Source organism: Erithacus rubecula, assembly GCF_903797595.1.
Source record: "Erithacus rubecula genome assembly, chromosome: 4".
Classification (NCBI taxonomy): domain Eukaryota; kingdom Metazoa; phylum Chordata; class Aves; order Passeriformes; family Muscicapidae; genus Erithacus; species Erithacus rubecula.
Genome location: NC_136686.1, coordinates 18345616 through 18372528, shown reverse-complemented (window position 1 = coordinate 18372528; position 26913 = coordinate 18345616). Strand labels below are relative to the sequence as shown.

Genomic DNA, 26913 nt, shown 5'->3' with positions numbered 1-26913 from the left:
AGATAATTTCAAAATATCTTCTTAATTAGAAGCAGCACAGTCTAGTCTGCTGTGTGTAGATGGGCACAAGAACTACAGATTAAAATTAGAGAGGGTGATTGGAAGGAAACTCTGCCACAGAGTTCTCATCATAAGCATGGCAGGGATTCCAGGGGGAAGAGATCCCACCCCTGCCTGCCTCCAGCATCCAGCGGAGACGCCACAACTGTCAGACTGCAGTTAGCATTGGAGAAAAAAGGACCCATTCATTTATATTTGTCCCAGGAGAAGAGCTTGGCTTGGAAATCAGTGCTCTTGCATACTAGAAAGATTTCCTTGGGTGGGGGTGAGCCTACAGTTCCTTTTTCAGGCACTGGATGCTGAAAGAAACTTATGGATCATGATATTTACCACATTAAAATGCATCGTGTCATGATAGCTGTAGAGACAGAAACTCACCCCAGATCATCTGATAAAAATAGTTACATGGGGAATGGAATCCACCACCACCTCAGTGAAGCCACAGGAATCTCTTTCCATTGTAAATATGCTCCATGCAATGATGCCAGCTTTTGCAGGAGCCATAGTAAAACATAAATCACACTAACTCATAACAGCACCCACCAAACAATGCAAAATGGCTACAGATTGAGGCTTGGCTCTGCCTGCAGAGAACTGTGTCTAAACTTGGAGCATTTGCTAGGGCAGCCAGAGGAGAGACTCCAGGCTCTGCTCACATCATGGGGAGGAAGACACCAACCTGGGACACAGACTTCACAGAAAATTCATGTTCCTGTGTATTTTGTTGCTATCCTGCTTATGGAGAGATTGTTAGTGCTCAATGTGTCAACAGAGGCCCATGGAAAGAGTATTAGATTGAATTTGGGCTGGAGCTACACACCCATGGCACCTGTGTAAAAGAGGCCACGTGTCAATCAGTGTCAGGTGAGAAATAGCTCAAAACTGAGACTCTCACTACCTTTGGCTGTCATCAATTATTTAGAAGCCATCTAAATCTGACTTAGATTCTTCAAATTAGGAAGTCTTGGTGCATTCCCATCTCCCACCGCTTCATTTCTGTCAGGATTTTCCACATACATTAACAATAGCAGCAAGAGGAAAGTGACTTCTTTCACATTATCCAATTCCAAGGGACGTACACATGTAGCCTGAGAACCGGCCCAGGATGTTTTTAGTGTTTGTAAACTGTGAATTAAATGAGAGCTCATCAAGCAGTGCTGTTTTCAGGGGTTTCAAAATTGCATTATTCTTTATCTCAATCCACAAACACAGGTTTGATTAGGCCTGTAAGTACATGACAAAGTGTTTTGCAGAACAAACACTACACATTCATAAAAATTACATTTCAATAATTTTTCTTCTATCTACAGGCTTTATTACTTTGGGTGATATTTTATGGCATGGAGCATAAAACCATAATAAATATTCCAGACAGTACCTTCAAATTTGCATTAAGGTGATTTTGCCATTACCAGCTGTGAGTTGATTTGGGTTTTATGTTACACTTTTGGCATTAAACCAGAGAATTAAACCTGTACTTTCCCAAGTGAGACCATTTACAGGCTTCTAAGTCTTGTCTGGAGCCAGCTAAGAACCCTGTGAATGGAAGGTGTCTCCCAGCCAGCTGCTGTTTGCTCAAGACCAAGCAGCTACAAGAAACTAGGGAATGGCTCTTAATTCTCCCTATGGTAACCCGGGCCACAGCAGGGCAGAGAGGAGAACCACAGGGAGAATTAGGAACCATTCTGAGAAACAAAATTATGAACAACTACAACAAGGTGTTTCTGCCCTACAAGTGGCTCTTGTTGCACAGCCACCTCAGTGCTCCCCTTGCTGCCCAGGAGCAGAGCTGCATAATGTATTTATATTGAAATCACACACCACCACAGCCTCTACAAGCATCTAAAATCCCAGTTTTTACACCCTCAGCACACATGGGGAAAAAGTCTCTGATGAGCTCTAGCTCCTCAGGCAGAAGTCTAGCAACAAGAGCCACAGCAGAGGAGGAGACCCCTCATCAGTAAGTGCTGTAATTAGTAGCATCTGAGGTCTCAAAATCAAGGCCTGACTGTGATAATTACAAAAAACCACACATATGCAAACATTTTGCATGAGGCAAGACAGTGCCTCAAGTTCCAGGCATGCTCTGCTGAGCACACAGAGCGATGCTGAAGCACCCAGGGCAGCTGCCCTGCTGGAGGGAGAAAATCCCAGTGTGCTACCCCAGAACTCTTCTTCCCTGGAAGGGCTGGCAGAAAAACTGGCACCAAATCCATCAAAATCCACAAGCACTTGGGAAACAAACACTATGCAATGGAAGTATTTCAGAAAATTGGAACACTGTGTAGCACCTAAAATACCTGTGAGGATTATTTCTTTCCCCTTCTTCACCCTTTTAAAGAAAGGCTTATGTTTTAACAGAACAATTATCCAGTTAGGCAAGACAATGGATGCTAAATGTATCCATAAACCCTTATCTATCAATGGACTTCTATTTCTTATCTGCTTTTTTCTTCTTTCCTTCAGCTGGCAACTTTCCTTACACCATCCCTTTATTTTTCCTTCTTCCCTCCCTAAGGCTTCTGTAAGAATCCTTCCTTACCTCCATCACCATCTTTCCATCCATTGGCCAAGCTTTGTTTAAATCCCCTGTTCTTGGGCATGTAGCAGCCATTCTGAAGTCTGAATGCAATATCATTGATGTTTGCTAGTGCAAGCCATTTCTCAGAACAGGGATGTGTTTCCACCACTATCAGGTAAAGATGACTTAGCTTAAAAATATTCCTGGCTTGGTCAAGGTAAAAGGCACTTGAGATAAAAGAATCGTCCAGATAATTAATGTGTGATGACCACATGGTCTGAAGCTCTAGAAAGCCAAACAAAATTTTCCCTCTCTGCAATTGCTGCTTATAAATTATTCTTACTATTAACTAATGTGCTTATTGGTTACTCCCAGTCAGAATAATCATAGTTAATAAGATTATCTTCTTGTGTTTTGTGTAATTAGTAGGGGTAAGAAAAGCAGAGAAAAATATAATTTACCTTGCATTAGGTGCACAAGCTTCCACTAACCAGATTCTTGGATGCAGTCCTGCACATTGGCTGCCCTTTGGCACTTTGCAGTTTTTCTTTAAGAGTTTTAGATTTTGAAATTTACACTAAGACCTCTTGCAAGCAAGCAAGCCAACAGCATCCCAAAGAAAGAGTCTCTTTTTGGGTCTCTTTTTCATTTCTTTTATGCCTCTTCTGTGTTTCTGTTCTGCAAGCAATTTTGTAAAAAAAAAAAAAAAATTGAAATAAACTCTTATTTGCATTCTTTAGTTTAATATTGAATTAATTTTGCATTTGCAGTCCACAGTACTCAAAAGCAGGAGCTTAGATTCCTTAAATCAACATTAAAATTATTTCTCTATGTCTGCTTTAAATTTCCCTGTGCATTTTGGACCAATGCAAATTTCCCCTCTACCCAGAATTTTTCATCACTTCTAAATTTTTTTTTTGGGGGGGGGGGGAATTGCAATAAGCATTTGAGTTGAAAGCTGAGGTAGCAAGTGAAGAGTTTCATTCGCTTAGTCCTTCAAGGGTGGGGATTCCCGCCCAAAGAACACTTTCCTTTTGGAAATAAGGAGCACAAAGAACAGAGAGGAGGTTCTCTTTGTAGCCTGCTTAATCTAATCTGATCTGATTTGATCTAACAGGCACAGAGCGGAGGCTTTGGGAATGGGGAGAGCTTTACCCGAGTCTGTGCAGCAGCTCTGGGATGAGACAGACAAGAACCGGGATCTCAGCTGTCCTGGCTCCATGCTCCGGTCCGAAAAGGGCCAGCCCAGCAAATATTTCGAAAAGGTACAACCTTGACAATACTTACAAACTGGCTTTTGGAAACAACCGCTAGGCAACGTGCATTTGAAAAAGAGAATGTGTGTCTGTGCAGGCAAGCACACAGGGCAGTGTTGCTGAAAAGCGACTTTCAGAGTAACAGAAGAGGTTCGGTTTCTGAGCGGGAAGCACAGGGCAGCTGTTATGAGCCATTCTGTAATTCCCAGCGCTTTCCCTTCCCCGGAGTACCTGCCGTGACCAGGAGCCGCTTTCGCCGCCGCTCCCCTCACGGCCGCGCCCACAGCGCCCCCTGCCGGCGCGGCGCCCTCAGCCACACACACCGCGCTCCCGGCGCCGCTCGGAGAAAACATAAATTAACAATTTAACACCGGCACGAACACACACCCGGAACCTCACGGGTTCGTGTTTTAGCTCCTTGTGCTCCTCTCCTTCCTTTCAAAGACCTCCGTAAGCAAGTAGCACCAGCACAACACGTGTGCACGCAACAGTACATGACGGGTCACACCAAGTTCCCTCGCAAACGCCCAGTTCTGAATGCTTAAAGACATGTCAAAACTGGCATTTTTCCCTCCCAAATATCCCCTAAATTTGTTCCTGCAGGCTTCCAAGAGTATTTTTTTTTGTAGTGCCTTTTTTTTTTTTTTTTTTTTTTTTTTTTTTCCCCCACAAACCACATGCCTGCAAACTCCTCTCCCTGTCTCCCACCAGCCCAGAGAAGGGCCAGCTAAATCCCTTGGGAACAGAACTTTTTTGAGGAATATTTTAAGATCCATTTCTGGAGGAGATATCTAGTAGGCAACAATATCTCACCCTTTATTCCATACTGGATTTATAGCACATGTCCAATTCCTTGAAAAATCACAAGGGGGTTAGGGAGGTGTGGGGAGAAAAACTCTAGGTTACAATAGCTTTAGGAATTTTTAATGTGCAAAAAAAGCCTTCCCCTTATTTTAGTTTATTTTCTTGGCCACAGCACTTAGTAGGTTGGAGGGGAAGATTATGAGGCAAAGGGCTTTTATGAGGCTATTGCTACTCTGAAGGCAACTTCTCCCCTCTCTCACAGTAAACTAATCACAGACCATTTCTTCCACCACAGCTCAGAACAACTCCAAGCCAGCACACTAGTGAAACAGAATCTCCATAGCTTTTCCTTTGCAAATCCAAGGATTTGCCTACACCAAGAAGAGGAATACTTCTTTCAGCACTTAAGAAGGGGGGAATTACTTTACCATAAACTCCTTGGGAAATTTCTTCTTTCACCTATTGAACTTGCAAACTGGTTGGGGGAAGGTAATATTTAAGCAGATGTTCTTACCTTGATGAAGTTTCTCTGTGGGAGTTTCATAGCCTCATCATTCAGAAAATCTAGGTGGAATATTTAATTTAGATGGTATGGGGTTTTTTTTAATATAAGGATAGCAGAAAAATTCAGCATTATCTTGACAGAGTAAAACGTATGTCTGAAGCAGTTTAGGACTAATTTTTTTTTCTATTTTTAGACTACTTAAAAAATAGTAATAAGTAATAGTAATAACCTTCTTCTGCTTATTAGGTATGTCCCTAGGGAACTCCTCCATTTTATTTGGACTGATCTGTGGAAAACACTTAGCATCTGATTCTCTATTCTCACTATTGAGTTTTTACCATCAATTTCAAACATTCTCTGCCTCAAGACAGTAGACATACCCCTATTTTCTTAGAGTGCTTTTGATTTTGCCATTGTATACAAATCAGTATGTAGAGATATTTATGTTAACTATAATCTAAAATCTAATACCATGGTAATTTATTTTGCCACAAGAGCCCTGCTACATATGTTGTTGCAAAAGTTTAATCTGAATTTTAAACCAACACACAGAAGTGCCCCCTGTCTAGAAATCACCAATGTGATACTAAGAGCAAAATAATTAACTCCTCTCACTTTAGAATTAATAATTAATATCAGCCATATGAAGTTTAACAAAGACAGGTGCTGGATTCTGCACCTGGGATGGGGCAGCCCTGGATGTACAAACATACTGGAAAAATAAGATGCTGGAGAGCAGTGCCATGGAAAGGTCCTGTTGATGGCAAGTTGAATGTGTGTATATGGTGCCTAAGATTCTTGGGTATGGTGCTGTGGAGGCCAGAAGTTGGATTTGGTGATCCTTCTGGGTCCCTTCCAACTCAAATATTCCAGGATTTTAATCTGGGCACCCATTCAAGTAGTGACATGTAAATTCATACTGCATCTTCAGAGATCTTAATGGTCTGAGAAAACATTTAGATACAAACTGATCTGAACATTAGAGACAGTATTGACTGAGCATTCAAGAAAGTCTGAAATCAACATCCTCAAAAAGCAGCAAATTAAATGCATTGCAGGAAAAACTTCACAACTATCAAGCAAATTGTAATTATAGCAGGGAAAAAAAACAACTCAGACACCTAGACTGTGAAGAAACAATAAATGTATCAGTGAAAAACATTTAATGGTCAGAATACATACACGCAGTTTCAAGAAAAAGGCCTGGATAATTTGAATATTGTTTTGCTTCAGTATCATGAAACTTGGAAGATAATATAGTTCATTGTTTGTTACTTTCAGATTAAGTCTAAAAAGAGTATTTCTCTTCTTTCCTGAAACAGCTCTGTTTGGAAATAAAAGCAGAAGCAATAGAGAAAAACCAGACAAACGTATATATCTATATATACAATTTTCTTTTATTAACAAGGTATGTCATTACTGAACAAGGCAACTGAGAAATACAAGGACTGGACATATACATGAAAATTTTACAACTCGACTAAAATTGGCATGTGTTTTATATACAGATGTGATTAATTATGGTTACAACTCTACTGTATTTGATTAAACACAGTCCTAAGCACTTACATTATGAAAATATGAAGTTGATCATACAGAGCTCAAGTACGGAATCTAAAAATAATAACCATTTTAAAACTTCCAAACTTTCTATTTTCATCTGTTTTTCAGAACAGCACTATAGCTTTTCCTACTACCATATACATGAAAGATTATCAAAAATATATTGATGGGTCTATCACTAATCATGAATATTTATATTTACAATAAGTTAGCAAATTCTTCACCAAATACTTTATATACAAAACTCAATTTGCCCTTTGTGAAAGAGTCATTAAAAAGTTAAAAACCATAGAAATGCCAGTTAGAAATAATGCATTCCAAAAATTGGACTTGTTTACAACAACTGAGAACAATTGAAAATAATTTATGAAAAATTATGTAATTTTAGAACATGAACTCTCACAACACTTTAGCTCCAATACAGAGTAGCAGGAATTTTGTCCCATGTGTTCTTTGAGTGGCAAACTTCTCTTCCAATCAAGCTGCAAGAAAAAAAAAGAAAAAAAAAGTATTCTTAAGCAGTTTAATGTGAGTCTTCAAAGCCAGAAGTAATTCAAGGGATCGGTTTTGTTTCCCCCCTTCTCAACGCAGGAAGCCCTGTCCCAGTCTGTATTGGCCCAAATACTCAGAAATCTTATTTCTCACCTTAGAGGCTAAAAGGAGAAAGAAACAAAATAAGAGAAATCAACAAAAGCCTCTGTACTTGAGTGGTATTCAGAAGTGCACAACCTTTTGCCAGCAGTGGTTTTGAGTATGATCTCTGTTGATGTTTGTATTTACTATAATGCTTTTGCAGCATGCTTTGAACACCCCTAACAAAATCATCTTCTCTGCCAAACTAAAAACCCCTCCAACCTGTCTCTCAATTGAAAAAGAGCTTAGACAGGAACCAGACGTTCGCTCTGCAGGTACTTCTTCTACACAGACACGAGCACCTAAGGAATTCTGCAATACAAAACATGGATGCTGAATGAATCTACACATACTAAGGATTAGACAGCTACTGAAACACAGACTCTCTTGGAATTGTTCCACTCAGGCCCATCCAAGTAACAGAAATCAGTTTGAGAATACAGAAGCAGTTTACAGGGCTTCCAGTATGTGAGAAAACAGCAGATGGATCACTCGCTAAGGTCTCGGCTCACTTCCTCAATTGATAGCATTATGGAAACAATGCTGTGGTTCTGCACTGAATCACATCACTATGACACAATTGTTCCTAATGCACCACAGTAACTTGGACAAAGTGCTGCTGCTGTTTAACAAGCAAAATTAGATCTTGCTGTCAAAACCAAATGAAGTAGACGGAATTTCCCTTGTGATCTCTAGAGATGATGAATGCATCTCCTACACTTGTATGGAATCCCTGTCCTCCAGTTCCAACAGTGTCTCTCCATGTGCTATTATCTCGCTTGTTGTGCTATTCTTACTTATTCTTCAAATTTCACAATGACCAGTGCCCCACTTGCTTTTCCTTAAAGATCTCAATCACCTTTAACCTTTGCAGCTCCATTTCAAGTCTTGAAAACATGTCCTCTCTTATTTCATACAGTCCTCCATTATTTGGCTTTCCTCCTTAGTAATTACTCTTTAATTTAGTCTTCATTTTTTTCATGTCATCTTCCTTGTTCCTCTCAAATCAAGCTTATTGGGGCAAGAGGTATAACAATTTTGGCCTTCTCTTTCCTCTGTCCTATTCCCAACTTTATCCAGAAACTACAATTGACTTCTCTATGTTGATGACTTTACACATACAAAACTCCTTGTCCACTTTTCTGCTTCTCTCTCCATATTTTCACACTTGTTTGTGTGCATCCATCTACAATGCCTTCTCCAAATTCAAGTCTTTTTCACCACAGCTTGACAAACTTGGGCAGTCTGAGCAACCTGCTTCAATTACAGACCAAAGAGGCTCACATCTTCAAATCTTACATTGGTCCCTACATCTTCACACTCAACAACCACACCAGCATTTTACAGGTTTTTGGCAGTACCTCTCTGAAACATGTTCTGCTTAGTCCATTTACATATCCAAACTAATTGAGGCCCTGAGCTCTTCCTTTTAAGTTGTTGTAGTCTCCTGATTGAGGTCACCATACATTCACAACAAACAATGCTACTGGCACAACTTAAGGTGAGATGTGGGAGCAGAGAGTAATTGAAACTACTTAAGCAGCTCTGCTAATGTATTAAAACCACAGTTTATCCACCTTCCTTTCATTAATACCTGGATCAGTGTCTGATAATCTTCAGTCTGGCTCTATTTTTGCAACTACTTCCTAATTCACAAATCTCTTAGAGCCAGAATTTCGTACTGTCTGTACAGTCCCCACAAGACATATTTACAGCAACAGCTCAGGATCCTTTGCACTGCAGTGACATGAATATTATCACAGACACAAAATTTGTACAGAACTTTGACAACTTTAAGGTGCCTCAGATCTTACCAGTTTAATTTGTGCTCTGTCGCTGGACTTTTGGTCCAACGCTCTGAGTTTCTTCTTCTGGATTTGGGCGTTTCCCTGCACTAATGCCAGTACCAAGGGCCGTTCTTCCTGATAATTTAAAATCAGTGTTTACATTAAGACTCTATTGCACCCTTATATATCCAATAAAAATGTTTGGGGTTTTTTTTCATTGTTGTTTAAATTACCTGCTTGCAATAAGTGTGATTGCTGATTGTCTCCATGAGCATAGTGTAAGATACTACTTGCTTGACAGTAACCTGTTCAGATACAGTAGATATTTATTATACTGCATAAAATTTAGAGCTGCAAGCAAGTGTAAAATCATGTTCTTTACAACAAGAAAAAGGAGCCAATTGATTTATTTTCCATCATCAAGAAAAATCCTACTAGAAACTATCCTGAATGCAGAAGAGTTCTACAGCAGTTGAACATATATGCATTTATATCTGCAGAGTGAACAACATTTAGTGCGTATATATTTATGCATTATATTTGCAACAAGCAGAACGCTTGTATATCCAAACACTTTAATTAAAAGTTAGAAATTTTGACACTACTTCTGCCAAGTCTCCTTACCCTTTTAGTTATTTTGTTATAGCAATGCTAATGAATCCCTGGCATAACTTAGTTGTGAAAAAACAAAAAAAGCAAGTAACTTTAAAGAAAGATGAGAACTTTCTTTTGATTCATGTAAACTATCTACTGGCAACCTTGAAACTGAGTGTTCTGCATGAATAGTGCAATCAGCAGAAGCAATTGCAAGGTTTCTTTTTCTTGTTCTGAACAGTTGCGGTGTTCCAGTTACGTTCTGGGTGCTTAAACAAAACACAGATTACAGCCTTTCCTGATCAGTAAACACACCACCTCTGTTAAGACTGCAAAGAAACAAACAGTTGGGTTAAATTTCATTGCAAAGTGGATCTATCACAAACCACACCTTAAGGTTCTGTATAGTTAAAGTAACAAAAATTTGCTTCCACAATAAGAGACTATCCACACAAAACTGGAAAATAATTATATATGGAAAGAGTGGTAGTGAAATCAGGGAAAAGATAACATACAAATTTTGCTATCCAATACACAGGGTGAACTTCTGGTTTTCAGTTTCTTTTAAAGTAGCCTAGGATAATGTTTATTAATTTTTGTTTAGTCACACTTATGATCCCTCCCACTCAAAACACGGAAATACTGCTCTAGATAAAAATTACAAGACAAGCAAGTTCACTCTTAGAAATACTTTCAGTGTTTCAAGAACAGAAACAAGGTCAGTTCATGTTGCAGACAGCAGCTATCACCCAAAATCTATCCATACTATTTTGATGTTTTGTCTGGTTTTCCATAGTTGCAAGCATTTGGAGATCCTCTACAGACAGGCACTGCCATAATACCTTGCTGCTGAATTCCACTTGTTCCTGAATGAGAGTCTCCCAGGGTACATGACTGAACAACAGTATGACCATCACCAGTTCCCAGCTGAGCTCCTGGAGAGGCAGGGAGAAGACTTAAACATAACAGAAGGTACAAGTCCCATTTTGGGATTTAAAATGTGGGGGGGGTTACCCCCTCTTCTTTTTATTGTGGCTTTTAAGTTTATTTTTTTTTCAATCCAACTCATTACAGATCCAAAGCTCTAATGGTTTTTTGCTTTCCAAATTCACTCAACCTCGTACAAAAGGAATATATTTCTTATATGAGAAGTGTAGGTACATGTATACATGAAGTCATTTTAAAGAGAAAAGAGTGCACATAATGTCAATTTTTAAAAAATAAAACCCTTCTTGTCTCATACATATCCTGAACTTGTAAGAAATAAAAGCTCAAGCACCCAGATTTAAGGAGTTTGTATTTTAAATCTTCAGGAGAACTGTACTGGCTAAGAACAATAAGGTCCATCTTCGTCCACAATCTGCTTCTAACCTTGACTAAAGCCTATGAAGAATATCAACCCAGTAAATTTCCAGTTCTGCCACATCCTTCTATATTGAAGAGTCTAAAGAGTATATAGCATTTAAGAATTTAAGATACACCATGGGTTAATACAAACTTAATAGCGTTCTTATTTTTTCTCAGTAGAAATAAATTCCACTAAGCAATCTAATGACAGCATTAGAAAACTTTACAAGTTAATAATTCTCACTTCAAAGTTGACAAGTCACTCCTTATTATAAATGTCAGGATGCTTATAAACTTCAAGTAGAAAATCATATTCAAATGCCTTTGAAATCAAATTGTTTGATACTAGTGAAGAGGTAATTTTTGGAGGGGGAACAACACAGGTGAAAAATATTTGCATATTTGATACAAAAAAATAATTCAAAGATGTCTATATAAATACTATCAAACAGTGAATAAATTCAAAAGTATTTGTGACTTGTACTCAAAATTGTCTTATGAAAGTAGTTCTTCCTTATAATACAAAATAGCAAGGGCATTATAACAGAAGTTCATGTAATTCAGTCCCAATAACTGTCTGCATTGAAAAAATTTCACTGACCTCCTGTACTACCACAACCAGAAATGCTTTCTCCTGGTGAATAGCCCATTAGGCCACCATTTCCATTTCCATTTGGATTAGAAGGCACAGTTGCAAGAAGACCTTAAAATGAAAACAAAATATATAAAGAAAGATAGAAAGGAAAAAAAAATATCAAGTGCAGCATTCTGTTTTCCTTGTGATGGCCAATTCTCCATCCTCACCTTGAGTGGTTTACTTTTATGACAGGAGAACACCTCTCTGTCTTGCATGCTTCTGTTTCTTGCCAAACAATTTTAGTTCACATTTACTTAACTTAAACTTTTCTACATCATATTCTGCATACCTTTTCCAATTCCTTAGTTACTGTTATGTATATATGTGTTCTCATACCCTGATCACCCCCCCACAAGCTTAGCCCTGACTCTCACTGCTGAGACTAAATATTGAATTGCTAGAAAGTGAGAGAAGTTTTACATAAGTAAATAATCTATAATCATACCCAGTCCTCTGTATCGTGAAAGCTGCTGGTAGATCTGTTTCATCCTTTCAATATTCAGACGGCTTGCCTCTGCATGGTTTACCATTGGTTTGGGATAATTAACTCCTATAATACATTTTGCAGCCTTCTGGATGCTCTCTGGGGCATTCCAAGGATCATAGATGTATTTTGCAGGGAAACCTCTGAGTACTGGCAAATACCGTCTTTAAAAAAATGACAAAAATGGTTAAAAGATCATGTTAAAGCTGCTCAATAGTTTAAGCAACATCCACGAACCAATCACTGCAATTTCTGGATTGTGAGTTACCTGATATAATCCCCATTTGGGTCAGTTCTTCTGCCAAAACCCACTGGGCAGTAGCAGTGGAAAAACTGTTGAAAGAAGGAACTACAGGACAGCCACATCCAGCTTCCAGCATTCACACTCCAATCTGCATCAAGTAACAGCTCTTCAAAGACCTTAAGAAATCAGTGCAACAAGTTAGTCTGGGCATAGTATACTTTCAAGACACTTACTTTTTCAGGATTAGTTCCTGAGTTTCTGATTTAAGCACTTTCTTACCTGCCAGCATTGACAGAATGCTCAGTATGCAATTGCAAATGCCTTAATGCCAAACTCAATACCAAGAAAAAAAATTCAAAACCAGCTTTTATCCTGCAAACAAACTTGCAAATATCTTAAGAAGCTACACATTTTTACATAAACACATCCTTGAAAAATAAATCCCCAAAGGATGGCTGGAGCCTTATGGCTTCCAAGTGGAATTTGCTGATTTCAGAAGAATTGCTTCATCACATCACAATTGAGTAAGCTTTGCAAACTTCCAGAAAGCAGGGAACATACAAAGTACATTTTGAACTCAAACTGCTCGTTTGAATACCTCGACTTGCACAGAACTTCCTCCCTATGTGAGAAATCCTAAGAGTAGAATTCAAGAGTTTCAGGGCAGCAGAAACATGCAGAAGTTGTGTTCTTGAAGGCTAATAGTTACTCTAGCAAGATATAGTTTTGAGAACAAACACTTGAAATCTAATTTACTGCCCCTATTATATTTTAAAAATACAATAAAACAAAATATGAGAAAGTTGAAGATTTATGAGGGTTTTACTTTAAATATGGAGCTCAGTAGCTGTGAAACATTCAAGCTTCCAAGCACTGATTGTTTTTTCATCTTCAACACAGAGAGTACTAATTTGTATAAAGGAAATTTATCTACTCAGTCAGATCACTAGCAATGCAGGCTGACAAAAAACAGATCGAAGCCTCATTCTGTGAAAAACAATGCTCAAGGACCTTTTATAAAAACAGTGCCCCTAGAAGCAGTTTTAAGAACAGATACATATTTTTTCAAGCTCTGATTTTCCTTTCAAACTTACACAATTTCCAAATGTTCCAAAGCAACCATCTTTCTTCATGCTAAGGCATTAAAAACCCAACATCTTAGTACTGCCACCCAAATTCAACTAATATTATTCCTATACAAGGTCTAAATAAGGTTATACCATTAAACAATGATCTCTTGATCTCTCTCTCCATACATTCAATAATGCATTGATTCCACAGTATACATTGAAAAAGTGTTACAGAAGTATCTTCTACTAAATATCTGCAACTACTTAGGAAAAATGTTTGTTTTGAAAAAATAGGATTTATCTTAAAGCACTTTACAAAAACGTTTGAAATAGATGGTGACTCTCAATGCAACAAGATCTTCAGACATGAAGTGTGTTAGCACACAATTGTTCCACTAGATGCTGCCATGTAATAAGTCTTTGGAAACACAACAATGTGGAAGGCCAGATTAACTTCTGCTAGCTATGGAAACTTGAGTTGAGCATCTTTCCACTGCACAAGTCTGGGGCCTTCATGTATCTGCATTATTGCAAAAGTAAGGACAAGTTGCCATGTATCTAATTTACAGAGTAATTTATCTGTAATACACTGAGTTACCTATGTATGTGCATCTTCAATGCCTGTATTTCTGAATTGCAGAAGTAACCAAATTTTTTTCAACTGAAAGGTGTTTGCTTACAACTGCTTTGTTAAGAAAGGAAATTTCCTATGACTATACATATGTATGGAAATATGAGGCCAAAATCCTGATAGCAATTTTTTTTTTTTTAGATTTTAAAAATAAGATTGTCTGATTCTCATTTTTTAATAGATTATTATTGCTCAGTAAAAGTTATGCTACACTTCTAAAAATGTAAAATTGATCCAAAGGCTTAATTAGTGAGAATAAATTATTCCATTGTTTCTTCAAAAACCTGACATCTTAAATTTGAACTTCAGCATCTTATACTCACATAAAATTAACTGCATTGAGTCTTCAGCCAAATTATGTTACCCACAGTTCTAACACTGGGCAAAGTGACAGAAATTGCTGAAAGGACATTCTCAGTTTTTAGTTTTCTCTCTTTAATTTCCGTAATACTTCCCCTTTGCAGGGAAGCAGATGCAAGATATGAACAGAAACTGTTCACACACAGAATGATTGGAAAAAAAGAAATCTGAATTAGAATAGTTATCCATGTTTATTTGTCAAGAATTAGGAAGAAATCTCAAATTTAAAAGAATTTCAGACCTATTTTGACTGCAACAGTCCTAAGCATTCCAATAAAAGGGGACACTCAAGAGGCACACCTGAACCAATTTAGTTTTACCCACAATTTAAGCTTTAAAATTCATCTTCCACCACACAGTAACAATTCTAGAATGACTATCTGAAACTTTAACATGCACTTTAAGAAATTCAAGAATACGAAACAATACCTTCATTCCTTCTTCCCAGCTAATCCAGAGGTCACCTCGAGTCAAAAAGCATGCGACAGCATGCCGGGCTAAATGGTGAATCCAACCTTCCTGACGAAGTTGTGTCATAATTGCATCAATCCAAGGAAAACCTGTCCTGCCTTCTGCCCATTTGGCCAAAGCCTCAGGATTCTTATCCCATGGGATTTGAACACAGATAGGATTCCCCTCCATTTTATCAAACCGCGGATTGTTAGTCGCCGCTGTGTAGAAAAATTCACGCCATAACAGCTGGCCATAGAGGGAGAGGGGAGGGGAGCTGTTCTTTTTTACCTGAAGAACATCATTAAAGAAAAACATTTTATTAGGAGAAGTAGGGGAAAACCATGGCATCTAACAATGTCTATCTGACTACACAGAAGTCCTACCTTTTTGTACAGATCCGTTAACTTGAAATAAAAGAGCCGGCAGGACAGACAGCCGAAGCGGAGGTAAGGACTAAGCCCCGTAGGGCTTGCCAGAAGGGAATTTGCATTCATCCGTGGTCTTTCAAAGTTTGCTACCCAAGCCTTAAAAACACAAAACAAAACCCCACACAGCACAATCAGACTAGAGGCTACACAGCAACTTAGAAAGGGAGAAATCACACACTGTCTGTAACCGAATCCAAACAGTGGACAGATGGTCAGGGCACCTACGATACACAGGCGTTTCTTTTGCATCAGCAGAACCTCTAGAAGGTAAACCAACTCAATGCAGAAGGCATGGACTGTTCCAGAACTATCTGTGCCTTTCTTTTAAATACACTGGAAACCTAGACAGCTAGCAATACATTAGTCGTCAGAGAAATTCCCCTTCAAAGTTATAAAATGTATGTTTCAAATAAAATTACTTTAAAAATACATTTTAATTTTTTTAGTACAAAAGAGTAACACAGACTGTCCCTAAAATTCAAAGATAATCTACTATCATCTTTTAAAAAAACAGTATTGATTTATATCATTGAGGCCTCGAGTACAAGTTCGTGAGTTTGATTTTTTTTCTAACACAACTTGCCCAAATCCCTTTAGGTTCAGAGGAAAGAGTAACTAAGTTTCCCAGACAAGTCACATTTGCAGTGATCTGAAACATACCTTTCGTTCTAAATGTCTTTCTAAGCGTGTGAGAGCTTCAGTTTCTCCCCCTGGCCATACTGCAGAAGGCAGACCATCTGTGTCAAAGCCTGAAAGACAAATTGAAACAAGGAAATTGCTTGTTTGCTTATACTGTAAGGCAAGAAAATTATAGCATATTGATATTTGACTACTGTATCCTGAGAAAAACCCTAAGTTGGACGCACAAAAAAGTGTGTTTTAAATCAGTATGCAGCTAAGTCTTCTCAAAGCATATCCAAATACCTCTAACTTGCAGCAAAACTCAACCTTTTCCTTTTACATTCACATCACACATACATCAAAATTTTAGATGCTGAATGGTCTTAACTTCAGTCCCGATTCTCCTGGGTTTGGACTTTTGTCTCTCTCTTTTTTTTTTTTTAAATTAAGTGACCTCTCTATCATTTTTCAAATCTGCAATATGCAGACTATCCTAAAACCATAACTTTTTTAGAATTACTACTAGAAAGCAACAATTGCTTTTGTAATTTACTGGATGTCTAAAATCTTTTCTACCAAGGTAAAAGCATGAGTGCCATCTTCAGAACATTCCTAGGTATCACTGACCTCAACTTAAATAACAGAGATTATAATCAAATTTACAAACATGTACTTGAACCTCAAAAGAAAGATAAAAAGAAGGTAATCAGATTTTTTCCACACTCTCCCACCTGCCCCAAGATTGCTCACCAGATGAATGGGAGAACATGTCTGCCTGTAGTTTAACCACTGTATAGTGAGATCATGTCTTCTTAAAATGGCTTTAAAAACCAAGGTCTATTTTGCAAGAATTCAAATGGACTAGACAGAGCAGTCACAGGCTAACCAAAATTTGTCCAGACCCTTTTGTTAGCAATTTGGAGGTCATAGCACGTTTGCTTGTATTTTGAGACGTGTGGGGAAACAGGAAAGAGATGAGGAGCTTCACAGGACAATAGCTGATATTATTCCTTTAAATTACATTTATATAAATATAAGACCTTTCCTCGCCCCAGTGCCTTCTAAAGTAATTAATTGTCTTATTATTATCTTTTCTTGGTATATCAAGAAAAGAGGGTGGTTTTTCCAAACTAGTTTGTTAAATGACACATTAATGACCTGAAGAACAAAGATATAAAGTATAATTAACACTAAATGAAGCATCAAAGACTATTAATTAGTAGCTTAACAATTATTTGGTACCCTGGGAAAATGGCTATGCTGTATTATGAGAAGCCAAACAGTACTTAGTACAGTTGAACCTGACCTCTAATTTACCAGAAAACAACCAAAATTTACAGAGTGGATTATCTTTTTTTGTTCCTTTTGTATGCCATAATTGCATCAGGTTAAAAATTAACCACCAGCAGGACCTCACTTGCATTTTTAAGTATTGTGCTTTTAGTGGTAGATCACATCTTAGTTGTTTCAAAATGTCAAAGCAATCTCAGAACATACCCAGCTCTTCAAGTGATGGCACACCGTATTTCTCATCATGGTCATCAGAAACTGGAGTAGTACATTTTTTCATTACTTCTGGGGTTATAGTCTCCACAGGCATCTCCAGGGGTTCCATTCTACTAATTAGGGTCTGAAATCGCTTGTAAGTAAGAGGAGGCTGTCCCCCATTTAATTCTATGATTCTATATTAAAGAAAAAAAGAAAAGAAGCATGCCAGACAATAATATTTATCAGGTTTTCTTATAAAATATACACACCTACCCATACACAGAAATATCTTCTTACCTCTCTCCATTTTACATAGACTCCCAAATACACATGGTAATCAGAAATTTAAATATACCATCCTTCTTTCCCCACTTAGGGCAACATATAAATTAACTGTTTATAACAAAGTCAATTTTCTTTATTTTAATTACAGGAATTTCCTCATGAACAAGGATATAAAGAACATGGACAATTCAAAGCAAAGAAAAGATCCGATCAGTAAAGCAGATAGAGATCCTTGCTCCATACAGAAGTATCCAAGTCATGGTATTTACATCCAAAGAAATTCACTTCCCCATCTGGCATTCAGAACAGTTTTGTCTTAATATGGGGGGAAATTAACATGTAGCTTATATACACTGACTGCTGTAAAAACACAGTTTCATCTTTTGCACTGACATTTTAAATATATCTGAAGTCTTGGAAAAAAGCAAAACTTCAAAGAAATATTTACAAAGTGGTAGATGGAACCAAATGCTTATTTAACAGGGTGCTTGGGTGGGAAGGGAAAAAAAAGGATTTTCAATTTGGGATTAAAAAAAGTCAGCTATTGGTTTCAAAAACTAAATACTTCCATTTTTACTGCTCTTCCATGTGTCTAACAGTCTTTTATACATCAGCTTGTGACAGAATGAAATGGGCAGCTACCACAATAAATCACTTAATGTTAAGAGAAGACAAGTCATACTTGTAACTAGCTTGTGGATTATGTTTCTGTAATAGGGAATTAACACTAATCCATTACATAGATCTGTGGAAAAATATAAACATGACATTAAATAAGGCAATACAGGGACAGCAAACAATCCCCAATTATTTATTGAATAGATAATTGGTAAGAAACAGTTCTTAAAAAAACTTAAAGGACTTTGTCATAACTTTTGAGTTCTCATAATTTCACAAAAGGTGAAATAAAGACAAAACAAACAAAACAACTAAATAAAGCCAGACGTTATCTGGGAGGAATTACAAGAATGTTTGAGCAATTTAATTATAAATGCCAGCTAATTAATAAGAACATTATTTTCAAAAGAGCTCCAAATTAAAACTACATTTCAGATACAGTTACATATCATTTTTTGGAGTTTTGAAGTTCTACCCAGTATGTTATAAAAATGGGATGGATAGATAAAAGCAAAATACAAAACAAATTTGTAGATTTCCTAGCTACGAACTGTTCAGTGTAGAAAGTAGCCCACAATATATAAATAAATACTACATACAATTCCAAGAGGTTTTTACCTCCTTTTTTAAAAATCCAAGGTGAATGATGACTTACTTGTCTAGGTCATACAATGTATGAGAAATCCGAACAATGACCTCCACTCCAGCTTCACTGGCCAGCTTCTTGATGGCTGCATCTCTCTCCTTCCCAAATGGTTCAGAATCATATTCAATAGAAAGCTTTGCAATGTTCCATTCCTACAACACAAACCAAAAGTGTGGTCCTTTAGCAACTCAGCTGCATGATGGAGGGTCAGGGAAAGGAGAACTACAAGGACAGGGGCAGAATGGAACACCATTACATGTGGATAGTTATTCAGAGATACAGAAAGATCCATACATTAGGCACTCAGAATAACAAAAAAAAACTCAAACCTTTTGGCATGTAAATAGCTATCAAGCATTAAAAAAATCCTCCATGTGTCCTATTACTGTGGGTGCTCACTGTAATGCAACAATTTCTATGCCAATTTTGAAAACACATCTCTAACTTTAGGAACCACATACCTTAAGAGACTCAACAAAAAGGGAAGATGACAAAGGCTGTGTTCTGAAAATGGACCAACAGCAGTACCTTGCTCTGCAGAAAAGCTTTTCACACATGCCTGTCAACTTTAGCAGCAGAACTGACGTTTCAAGTGAGGGGTGTGGAAATACTGCCCCACCCTATCACCAAACACTTTCTTCACCTTTTCCAAATCCCTTCTCCTCACTCTGACAATCTTCAAATTCATAATTAAAAAAAAAAAACAAAAACAAAGACTATATTCTACAAAGAGAACACCTTATGCCTTGAAGCCTAATATTCTTCGGCACAGATGCTGTTACCAAGACCAACAGTCACAGGTGAGGAAAAACAAGGGAACAAAGGGATCAGTAATGGCTAAGGCTTCTGCAACAGTAGGAAATTGGAAAGGTGAAGTATGCACAAGATGATCCTAGAAAGCCATCATGCCAGACAAACCCAAATAACCTTTCTAATCCCTCAGAATCTTAATAACTTGGTTTAATACACCATAATATCTCAGAGAACTGGATTCAAACCAGAGACAAGGGCACTCAGTGCTAATCACCTGGGGTGCTGTTTCACTTCCCAACTTCAGCTCTCTCCTAGATGAAGCCCAGCCCTGAGGACAGATGATTCCAAGGAGTGCTTTCTCTTTGAAACAAGGCTGGGATCTCGCTATCCTTAAGTCTGCCAAGACTAACCCAGCAGGCTTTGAATCCTCAAGCAGCCTCCTATATTATCACATAACATTTACTTCCCATTTCATAATGCTTCATAACATAAAACCACTGTGTGACAAGTTGCAGCAGACACCTTTCCAGACTCTTCTTTCTTCTGGCTTTTTGCAAAGAAGATAATAAAAAAAAACATGTCCAAGACACAGAGTCACATCCCCAAGGGAGTCAAGAAACTCTGAGATAACTGCTGTGTAATGTGAATACACCTAGATCACATCAGCATGAGCCAGGCAATTAAAAGAGTCATGGACACAGATCATTTTGCACATACTGCTGAACGGTTTTAGCAACACTGATGCATTAAAAAAATGAGTGATTGTTCCAAATTCTATTTTTTTTATTGAGCCAAGCCCAAAGAACTAAAGATAGAAAGCAGACCAGGACAAATTGAAGAGGATGAGGCAAGAACAAGGCAAAACTTAACTGAACTGAAAGAGCCTAAAGGTGTTTAAGGTCTTTTGTAAGGATAAAGATAGATCAGTGTTCTGCCTTTTGAAGGAATTGTTCAATCTGTGAAAAGGAAAGCCTTATCAAGAAACAGCTGTGATATGTTCATTCCCAGGAAATCCACAGATGCTGGCATCTGTGACAGGGCTCCTGACACCTGAAAGGGCTCTACAGAAGTTTCACTATCTCCTTTCTTAAGTCATTAACTGAAGTTATTTTCCCAAACTCAACTGAACCTATCTTTTCCACATGTGTTCATTCTTCAGTGTCAGGATCATTGCTCACCTTTGAGACATTTAATAGGGATGATCTGAAAAGCTTTGTTCAGTGTTATAAGCCCTTCACTGCACTGCAGGTGTCTGATATACAGCTACTGCTCTGGCAAAAGAAGTTGTGAGATGTAATTATATGACACAGATGTGCGTTCCAGGTAGACTTCAGCCAAAAATGAAGAAATACTCAAGAGCTTCAGTAACTTGTTTCAGCATAGAGGATGTTCTGAAAAGCCCCTAAGTGAACCAACATATGACATTGATGAACCAGAAGACACAGACATATGTGAATGTTCTTTTTTGATTGCTGTACGCTATCTTTATTACAAATTATTTTAATTTTCTTCTCAGCAGTAAAATTAATATTCTAAAAATGTGGCAATCCAATGCTGCCAGGCATAGAAAGATCAGCCTACCAGCAAAATCTGAAACAGAAGCTGCCAAAGTAACCACTAAAGTATTTAAGATTTGTTACAGATTGCTCAAATCCAGAAGGCAACAGACAACAGGAAGACCTTTGTCCCTATTTAAATGCAATCAAACTAAGTTTGGCAGACAAATGCAACAAGCTTGAACATCTGAGGGATTGCAAGCAGCAGCTAATGCCACAGTACTCCTCCAGGAAATTCTTCACTGAGGGCAAATCAAGGAAAGACTAGCTGAAGTATCATCCAGCTACCATTTTACAACAAAATCACAAGAATGAAGATGGAAATGTGAGTTTGGGTAGTTTTCAGGCTGGTGCTGAAGACCTGGGTATAAAAATAATGAACATACAACTTATTTGGAAAAATGAGTATGTCTTTTTGCACCCCCAGTCTCACTTGTTTCAGTCACCTCAATTCAATCATTCTGAAAAACTCTTCAAATCAATTTGCCAAGTATTCATTATAGTATTACTACCTCAAATACACTACTATCCAGACAACATACTACTATCAGTGACAGTCAGTCACAGCTTTAATTTTTTCAGTAAGATTCTTTCCCACAAAAGCCTTAAAGTTCTTTCACTAGCAATTACTTCTCAGTTGCACTGTGCTTTTAACAATCTTACTACTAGAAAAAAAGCTTAAGTCACCCTTAATGGCCAAAAATGCTTAAGTCACAGTAGATGTTTGGCCTAAATAAAATACTGCTTTTACAGGTCAGGCTTTGAGCAAGGATTCACATGAACAAAATCTTCAGTAATACAAAAGGAAAATGTAGTAATATACAGTTCCTACACTTAGCAAACCATTTGAAATCAATTTTGTTTCTGGAAAGAAAGAAACAAAAACCAGTAAAGTCTAAAAACAACTCAGCTCAGTTGGTGATATGTACATTAGAGAGGAAAAATTCAAAACTAGCACAAATAACCTTAAATGAGAAACTGCAAAGATAGATAAGTATTTACATGAATAACTTCCACTGAATGAAACAGTACAAGAAATATGCCTAGCTGTAATTAGTTTGTTGGTCATATTTGTGGATAGAAACAACTGCAAGGTGGCATTTACCTTAAAAAGCCTGGGGAAAACATCTGCTGGCTGTCCACGGATAACAAACAAGCGTGAATTCAGTTTCCGTAGATTGGCATCAAGATCTTCAAGACACTGAAGCAGGAATCTGCAAGAATTTAGAAGAACATTTATTTTCTGAGGCAAACCAGACAATTTTACAATAGAAGAAGGAAACTAAGAAGAATAATCAATAACAATTATCAGACCTTGAGCACTTCTTGCATATTTTAGTGATGCATCCATGTTCACATCCTAATTGTACTTGGCTTACAGTGGTATGACACCATGTAGTATCTCCCACAATACATCATTCATAAACCCAATCCACCTTGTCATTTCAGTTTTCACCTGAATGATAATCAGCTCTGGAATGGGCAAAAACATATTCTAGTCTTAACTAAAACTATAAATCTCTTGTCATTCTAGAGACAAAAAAACCCTACACTACAGAAAAAAAAATCCCAATGAACATAGAGATAATCAGCTGTTGGCACAGTGCTACTAAACTTAATCCAAGCCCTTCTTACAACACAACTGTTACTAAAAACAGCAGATCAGAGGAGTACAATGTCATGACTAACCCTCTGGCCTTCATTTATACAAACTGCCCTCTATATAACATGCATCTTGGCTGTAACCTCACCTGAATTATTTAATGAGCAAAACAGCACATCAGGTAAAAATAAAAGGAGGGAGAATGGGGTGCTGCAAATCTGCAAGGGAAACAGGTAGCTGCACAAAGAATGCTGAGACAGGTTCACATATGTAAAGATTTATTAGTAGATACAATAACTAAAATAACTCCAAGCGTGAAAGTGGTTTGGGGAAGAAATAAAAATGAAAGAGGAGAAAAAAGAACTCTACAGTGCAGCCAGCTGGAAAGAGAAGTGCTGGGGGCCCCCAGATGAGTGCCCTTCCCCTGGACTCTCTCCAGTCTAAGAAAAGGCTCCTCCATAGTATTTTTCTTATGGTCAGCAGGTTGAGGGAGGTGATCCTCTCCCTTTACTCTTCCCTGGTGAGGTCACATCTGGAGTGTTGAGTCCTGTTCTGGGCTCCCTAGCCCAAGAAAGACCAGAAACTACTGGGAAGGGTCTGGTAGAGGGTACAAAGATTATGAGGGGGCTGGAGCAAGGGCTAAGAGAGTGGGGTCTGTGTAGTCCGGAGAAGAGATGACTGAGAGGGGATCTCATCAATTCCATACAGATATCTTAAATACAGTGTCAAGTGGACAGGGCCAGACTCTTTCCAGCAAAGTTTAGCAACATGACAAGGGCCAACAGGCACAAACCAAAACAGGAAACTGCATCTGAATATAAGGAAAAACTTTTTCCAGGGTAACAGAAGATTGAAATAGGCTGCCCAGAGAGGTTGCAGTCTTGTTTCCTGGGTATATTCAAAACCCATCTGGACATGATCCTGTGCAACCTGCTCCAGGTGAACCTGCTTTAGCAGGGACAGTTGGACTAGGTGATCTCCAGAAGTCCCTTCCAACCCTAAACAGTCTGTAGTTCTGTACTAACCATACACATTTCAGCAGGAGCTGCTCAAGCCCCCTCAGCCATTACTTCTTACAGCGCTGCTGGCATTCAGCAGAGCACATGCTGACCAGGGCAACTGCTGACTCAGCGCCTGCTGGTCATTAACTTCTGTCCTCACACATTATTGCATCCATCCCCTGCCATAAACCAGAAGCTACACCCAAAGGGGGAGGGGAAAAAAAAACGGCAATTCCCACAGTGCAGTCCATGACTGCTGAGAAACCGTGCTGTGAGGAGGCTGTGCAGGTGCAAGGCCACAGCCATAACAGCTCCGGAGCAGCACTTCTGCCAGTGCCCACACTGGATGAGCACAAGGCACTGAGCAACCAGGGCTGCTAAAATCAGCAGATCATATGCAGCTACATTTTGAAGACAAATCCCAAAAGCTAACCAGATACAATGAAAATGCTGCACCTTCTAGGAAGGATATAGCATACATGATTGCTGTAAATCTGTAATATCCATTTTCTAAGTAGCTAGCAATATGTAAGTGATGCCTACCTATTGCTTCCAACTTTACATGGGGGAAAAAATTACCAAAAATAATATCTAAAAGGCTGCAAGGAACCTCCCCTGGCTGCTATTAAATACTTAAAACGTGTGGCTCACTTGACCTGAAAGATTAAGAACAGGCCTCTTGGCAACCAGCACAAAAGAATACAATGGCTTCTTGGCTGGCAAACTATGTTTAGATGTTTAATAACTGGAACAAACCAAAAATGCCTGATTTTCTCACTTTGCTCTATTCTGTTTTGAAAAAATTCTGCAGTAGTTAGAAAAGAAGAAACTTCTCTATACTAATTTAGTTGGAAACCATGCAGGAGTAATTTTAAGAATAAGATGGGAGTTGCATATGCTTCTATCAGAGAGAACTTGAGCCCCACGTTCCCAGGACAAAGTCAATTCCATTTGGACTCTGGAAATTAATTTCTGAGTTTCATTTTCTCGTAGGTTTTTTTTAACCTGGAATGACAGACTTATACATTAGTCTTATCCATGTGAATCTCATTTCCATGGAGCATGTGTGTTCACATATACTTCACAAATCACTAGGAATACAAACTGCAATACTGTTCTAGATACCTTTGGAACAGTCTAGGGGGTTGGGGGTTTTATTTGATTGGTTGGTTGGTTTTTGTGGCGGTTTTGTTTGTTTATTTGGGGTTTTTTCTGTTGTTTTTTTTGTTGTTGTTGGTTGTATGGAGCTTTTTTTTTGTTACACTGGCTTGTCTGCTTGCTGTCTAATCTCACAGAGTAGAGGGAAAGGTTATGGAAAGAAACTGGTGACATAAAATATTCATAACTATTTCTGTATTTCAGGAAACTTGATTTTTCCCTATTGGCATTTCAGTTCCCTCTGTTTCCTCAGCCTCTTTTCTTCCTACCTGACTGATTACAATATATAACTTCTAGTCTGGACTTGGCACAAAATCCTATTCAAGAAGATAACATGTACTGACCTAGTCTCCAATTCACATCCAAGATCCCTAAACTTGCCCTTAATACAGCTTAATCTCTATTTGTTGGTTCCCCAAATCCCCTCTATTATCTCTCTTGTCTCTCACCACACTCCAGCACTTCAATCTCCATAAAACTCTTCCAGGTACTTAACAAAAATAACAGTGTAGACTCAAACTGTTAAATATACGTAGGAAGAGAGCAGGAGGGTGGCCAGGTGACACACACTCCCCTTTACCTAAACAAAAACCAGAACAAATTAAAAACAGCTCAAGCACAGCTTGTGTTTCAAGACTCAAGGAAAGCATATTGTTCAAAAATAACAGACCAAATTAAACCCTAGTGACTTTACAATATCTAGAGTAAAAGCAATGCAGAAGAATACTGCTTTTGGTTTTCAGAACTCACAGTTACTCACAACAAGCATGCCATTTATTAATCTTATTTGAATCATTTGGCTGAACCAAATGTGTTTTAACAAAATGTGATGGAAATAATTAATCACCTCTTTTGTTTTTATCAACTGTATTTATGCTATACTACATCTAAAGACATTTTCATTAAAGCGTTAATAGAAGTTGCCTAACATAAAAGCCCTTACACAGTTTTACAGAATCACAAAATAGTTTGGGTTGGAAGGGACTTTTAAAGGTCATCTAGTCCAATCTCCACTACAAAGAGCCTTGTTCAATTAAATATGAACTTTCTTAAATACTCACTTTTAAAAACATACCTTACCAAGAAACATAATAATCTAATCAACTACTTGTCATCAATAAAGTTTTCACCTCCTCTTTTTCTCATTAGTACCCCTAGGACTTGCAGAAGCAGCATCTTTAACTGAATGCAAAATTACTTGCCCTTTCTCTCTGAAAAGATACACCAAAATGCTCACACATTCCTCTCACAGCATAACAAAACCAAAAATGAATTGTAAATTAGTCTGTGAATTGAGAATAAATATGAAACCTCATTCTCATAAAAAGTTTTTCTTTTCAGTATGTAAGCTCTAGAGGAAAAGTTTCTTCATAGCATCCATGCAGTAAGAGCTACTAGGCTCAAATTCTGCTATACTTTATAGCAGACTCTGGCAATGAGAAGATATTTAAAGTTCTCCCTACAATAAGAGGTCTCCGAGTCTGCAATCTAAACTAACTTTTTTACCTCAACCTAACAGTCAATGGGAAAGCACTTTTTCACTTGGAATTATATTATATTACTCTCTTATTATTATATTATATTACTCTCTTCATTAAGAGGATGCCCAGCTAATTTTTATCATATTAGAACATCGGCCCAGTTTTCTGTATCTGGTCTAAAACATCCCTTGGGCAAACCAGAAGGAAACGTTCACCAATAATTTCATAGGAGCAAACTATGAGAGAGGTACATGCACAACTGACACAGCAGAAGGAGAAAAGACACATTTTAACATGGGAAGATGCTGATGCAAAGCACACCTGTC

At 38.0% G+C, this 26913-nt stretch overlaps 1 protein-coding gene across 2 annotated transcripts in view; it reads right to left on the bottom strand.

Moving 5' to 3' along the window:
- Positions 1–6519: 6519 nt before the first annotated feature.
- Positions 6520–26913, bottom strand: part of CRY1 (cryptochrome circadian regulator 1) — a 38522-nt gene continuing 18128 nt past the window's right edge. Inside the window, exons 2-14 of one of the 2 annotated variants that reach the window (XM_079303624.1) lie at positions 22450–22558; positions 19045–19187; positions 17496–17680; positions 16038–16126; positions 15333–15473; positions 14926–15237; positions 12460–12611; positions 12153–12355; positions 11672–11773; positions 10566–10658; positions 9363–9434; positions 9157–9264; positions 6520–7191 (exon numbers count right to left, since the gene is read on the bottom strand). In XM_079303624.1, coding sequence (XP_079159750.1) covers positions 9161–9264; positions 9363–9434; positions 10566–10658; positions 11672–11773; positions 12153–12355; positions 12460–12611; positions 14926–15237; positions 15333–15473; positions 16038–16126; positions 17496–17680; positions 19045–19187; positions 22450–22558 — 1705 coding nt within the window. In that variant the 3' untranslated portion in view covers positions 6520–7191; positions 9157–9160. The remainder of the gene's footprint in view (positions 7192–9156; positions 9265–9362; positions 9435–10565; positions 10659–11671; positions 11774–12152; positions 12356–12459; positions 12612–14925; positions 15238–15332; positions 15474–16037; positions 16127–17495; positions 17681–19044; positions 19188–22449; positions 22559–26913) is intronic. The other variant, XM_079303625.1, reaches the window with a different exon arrangement.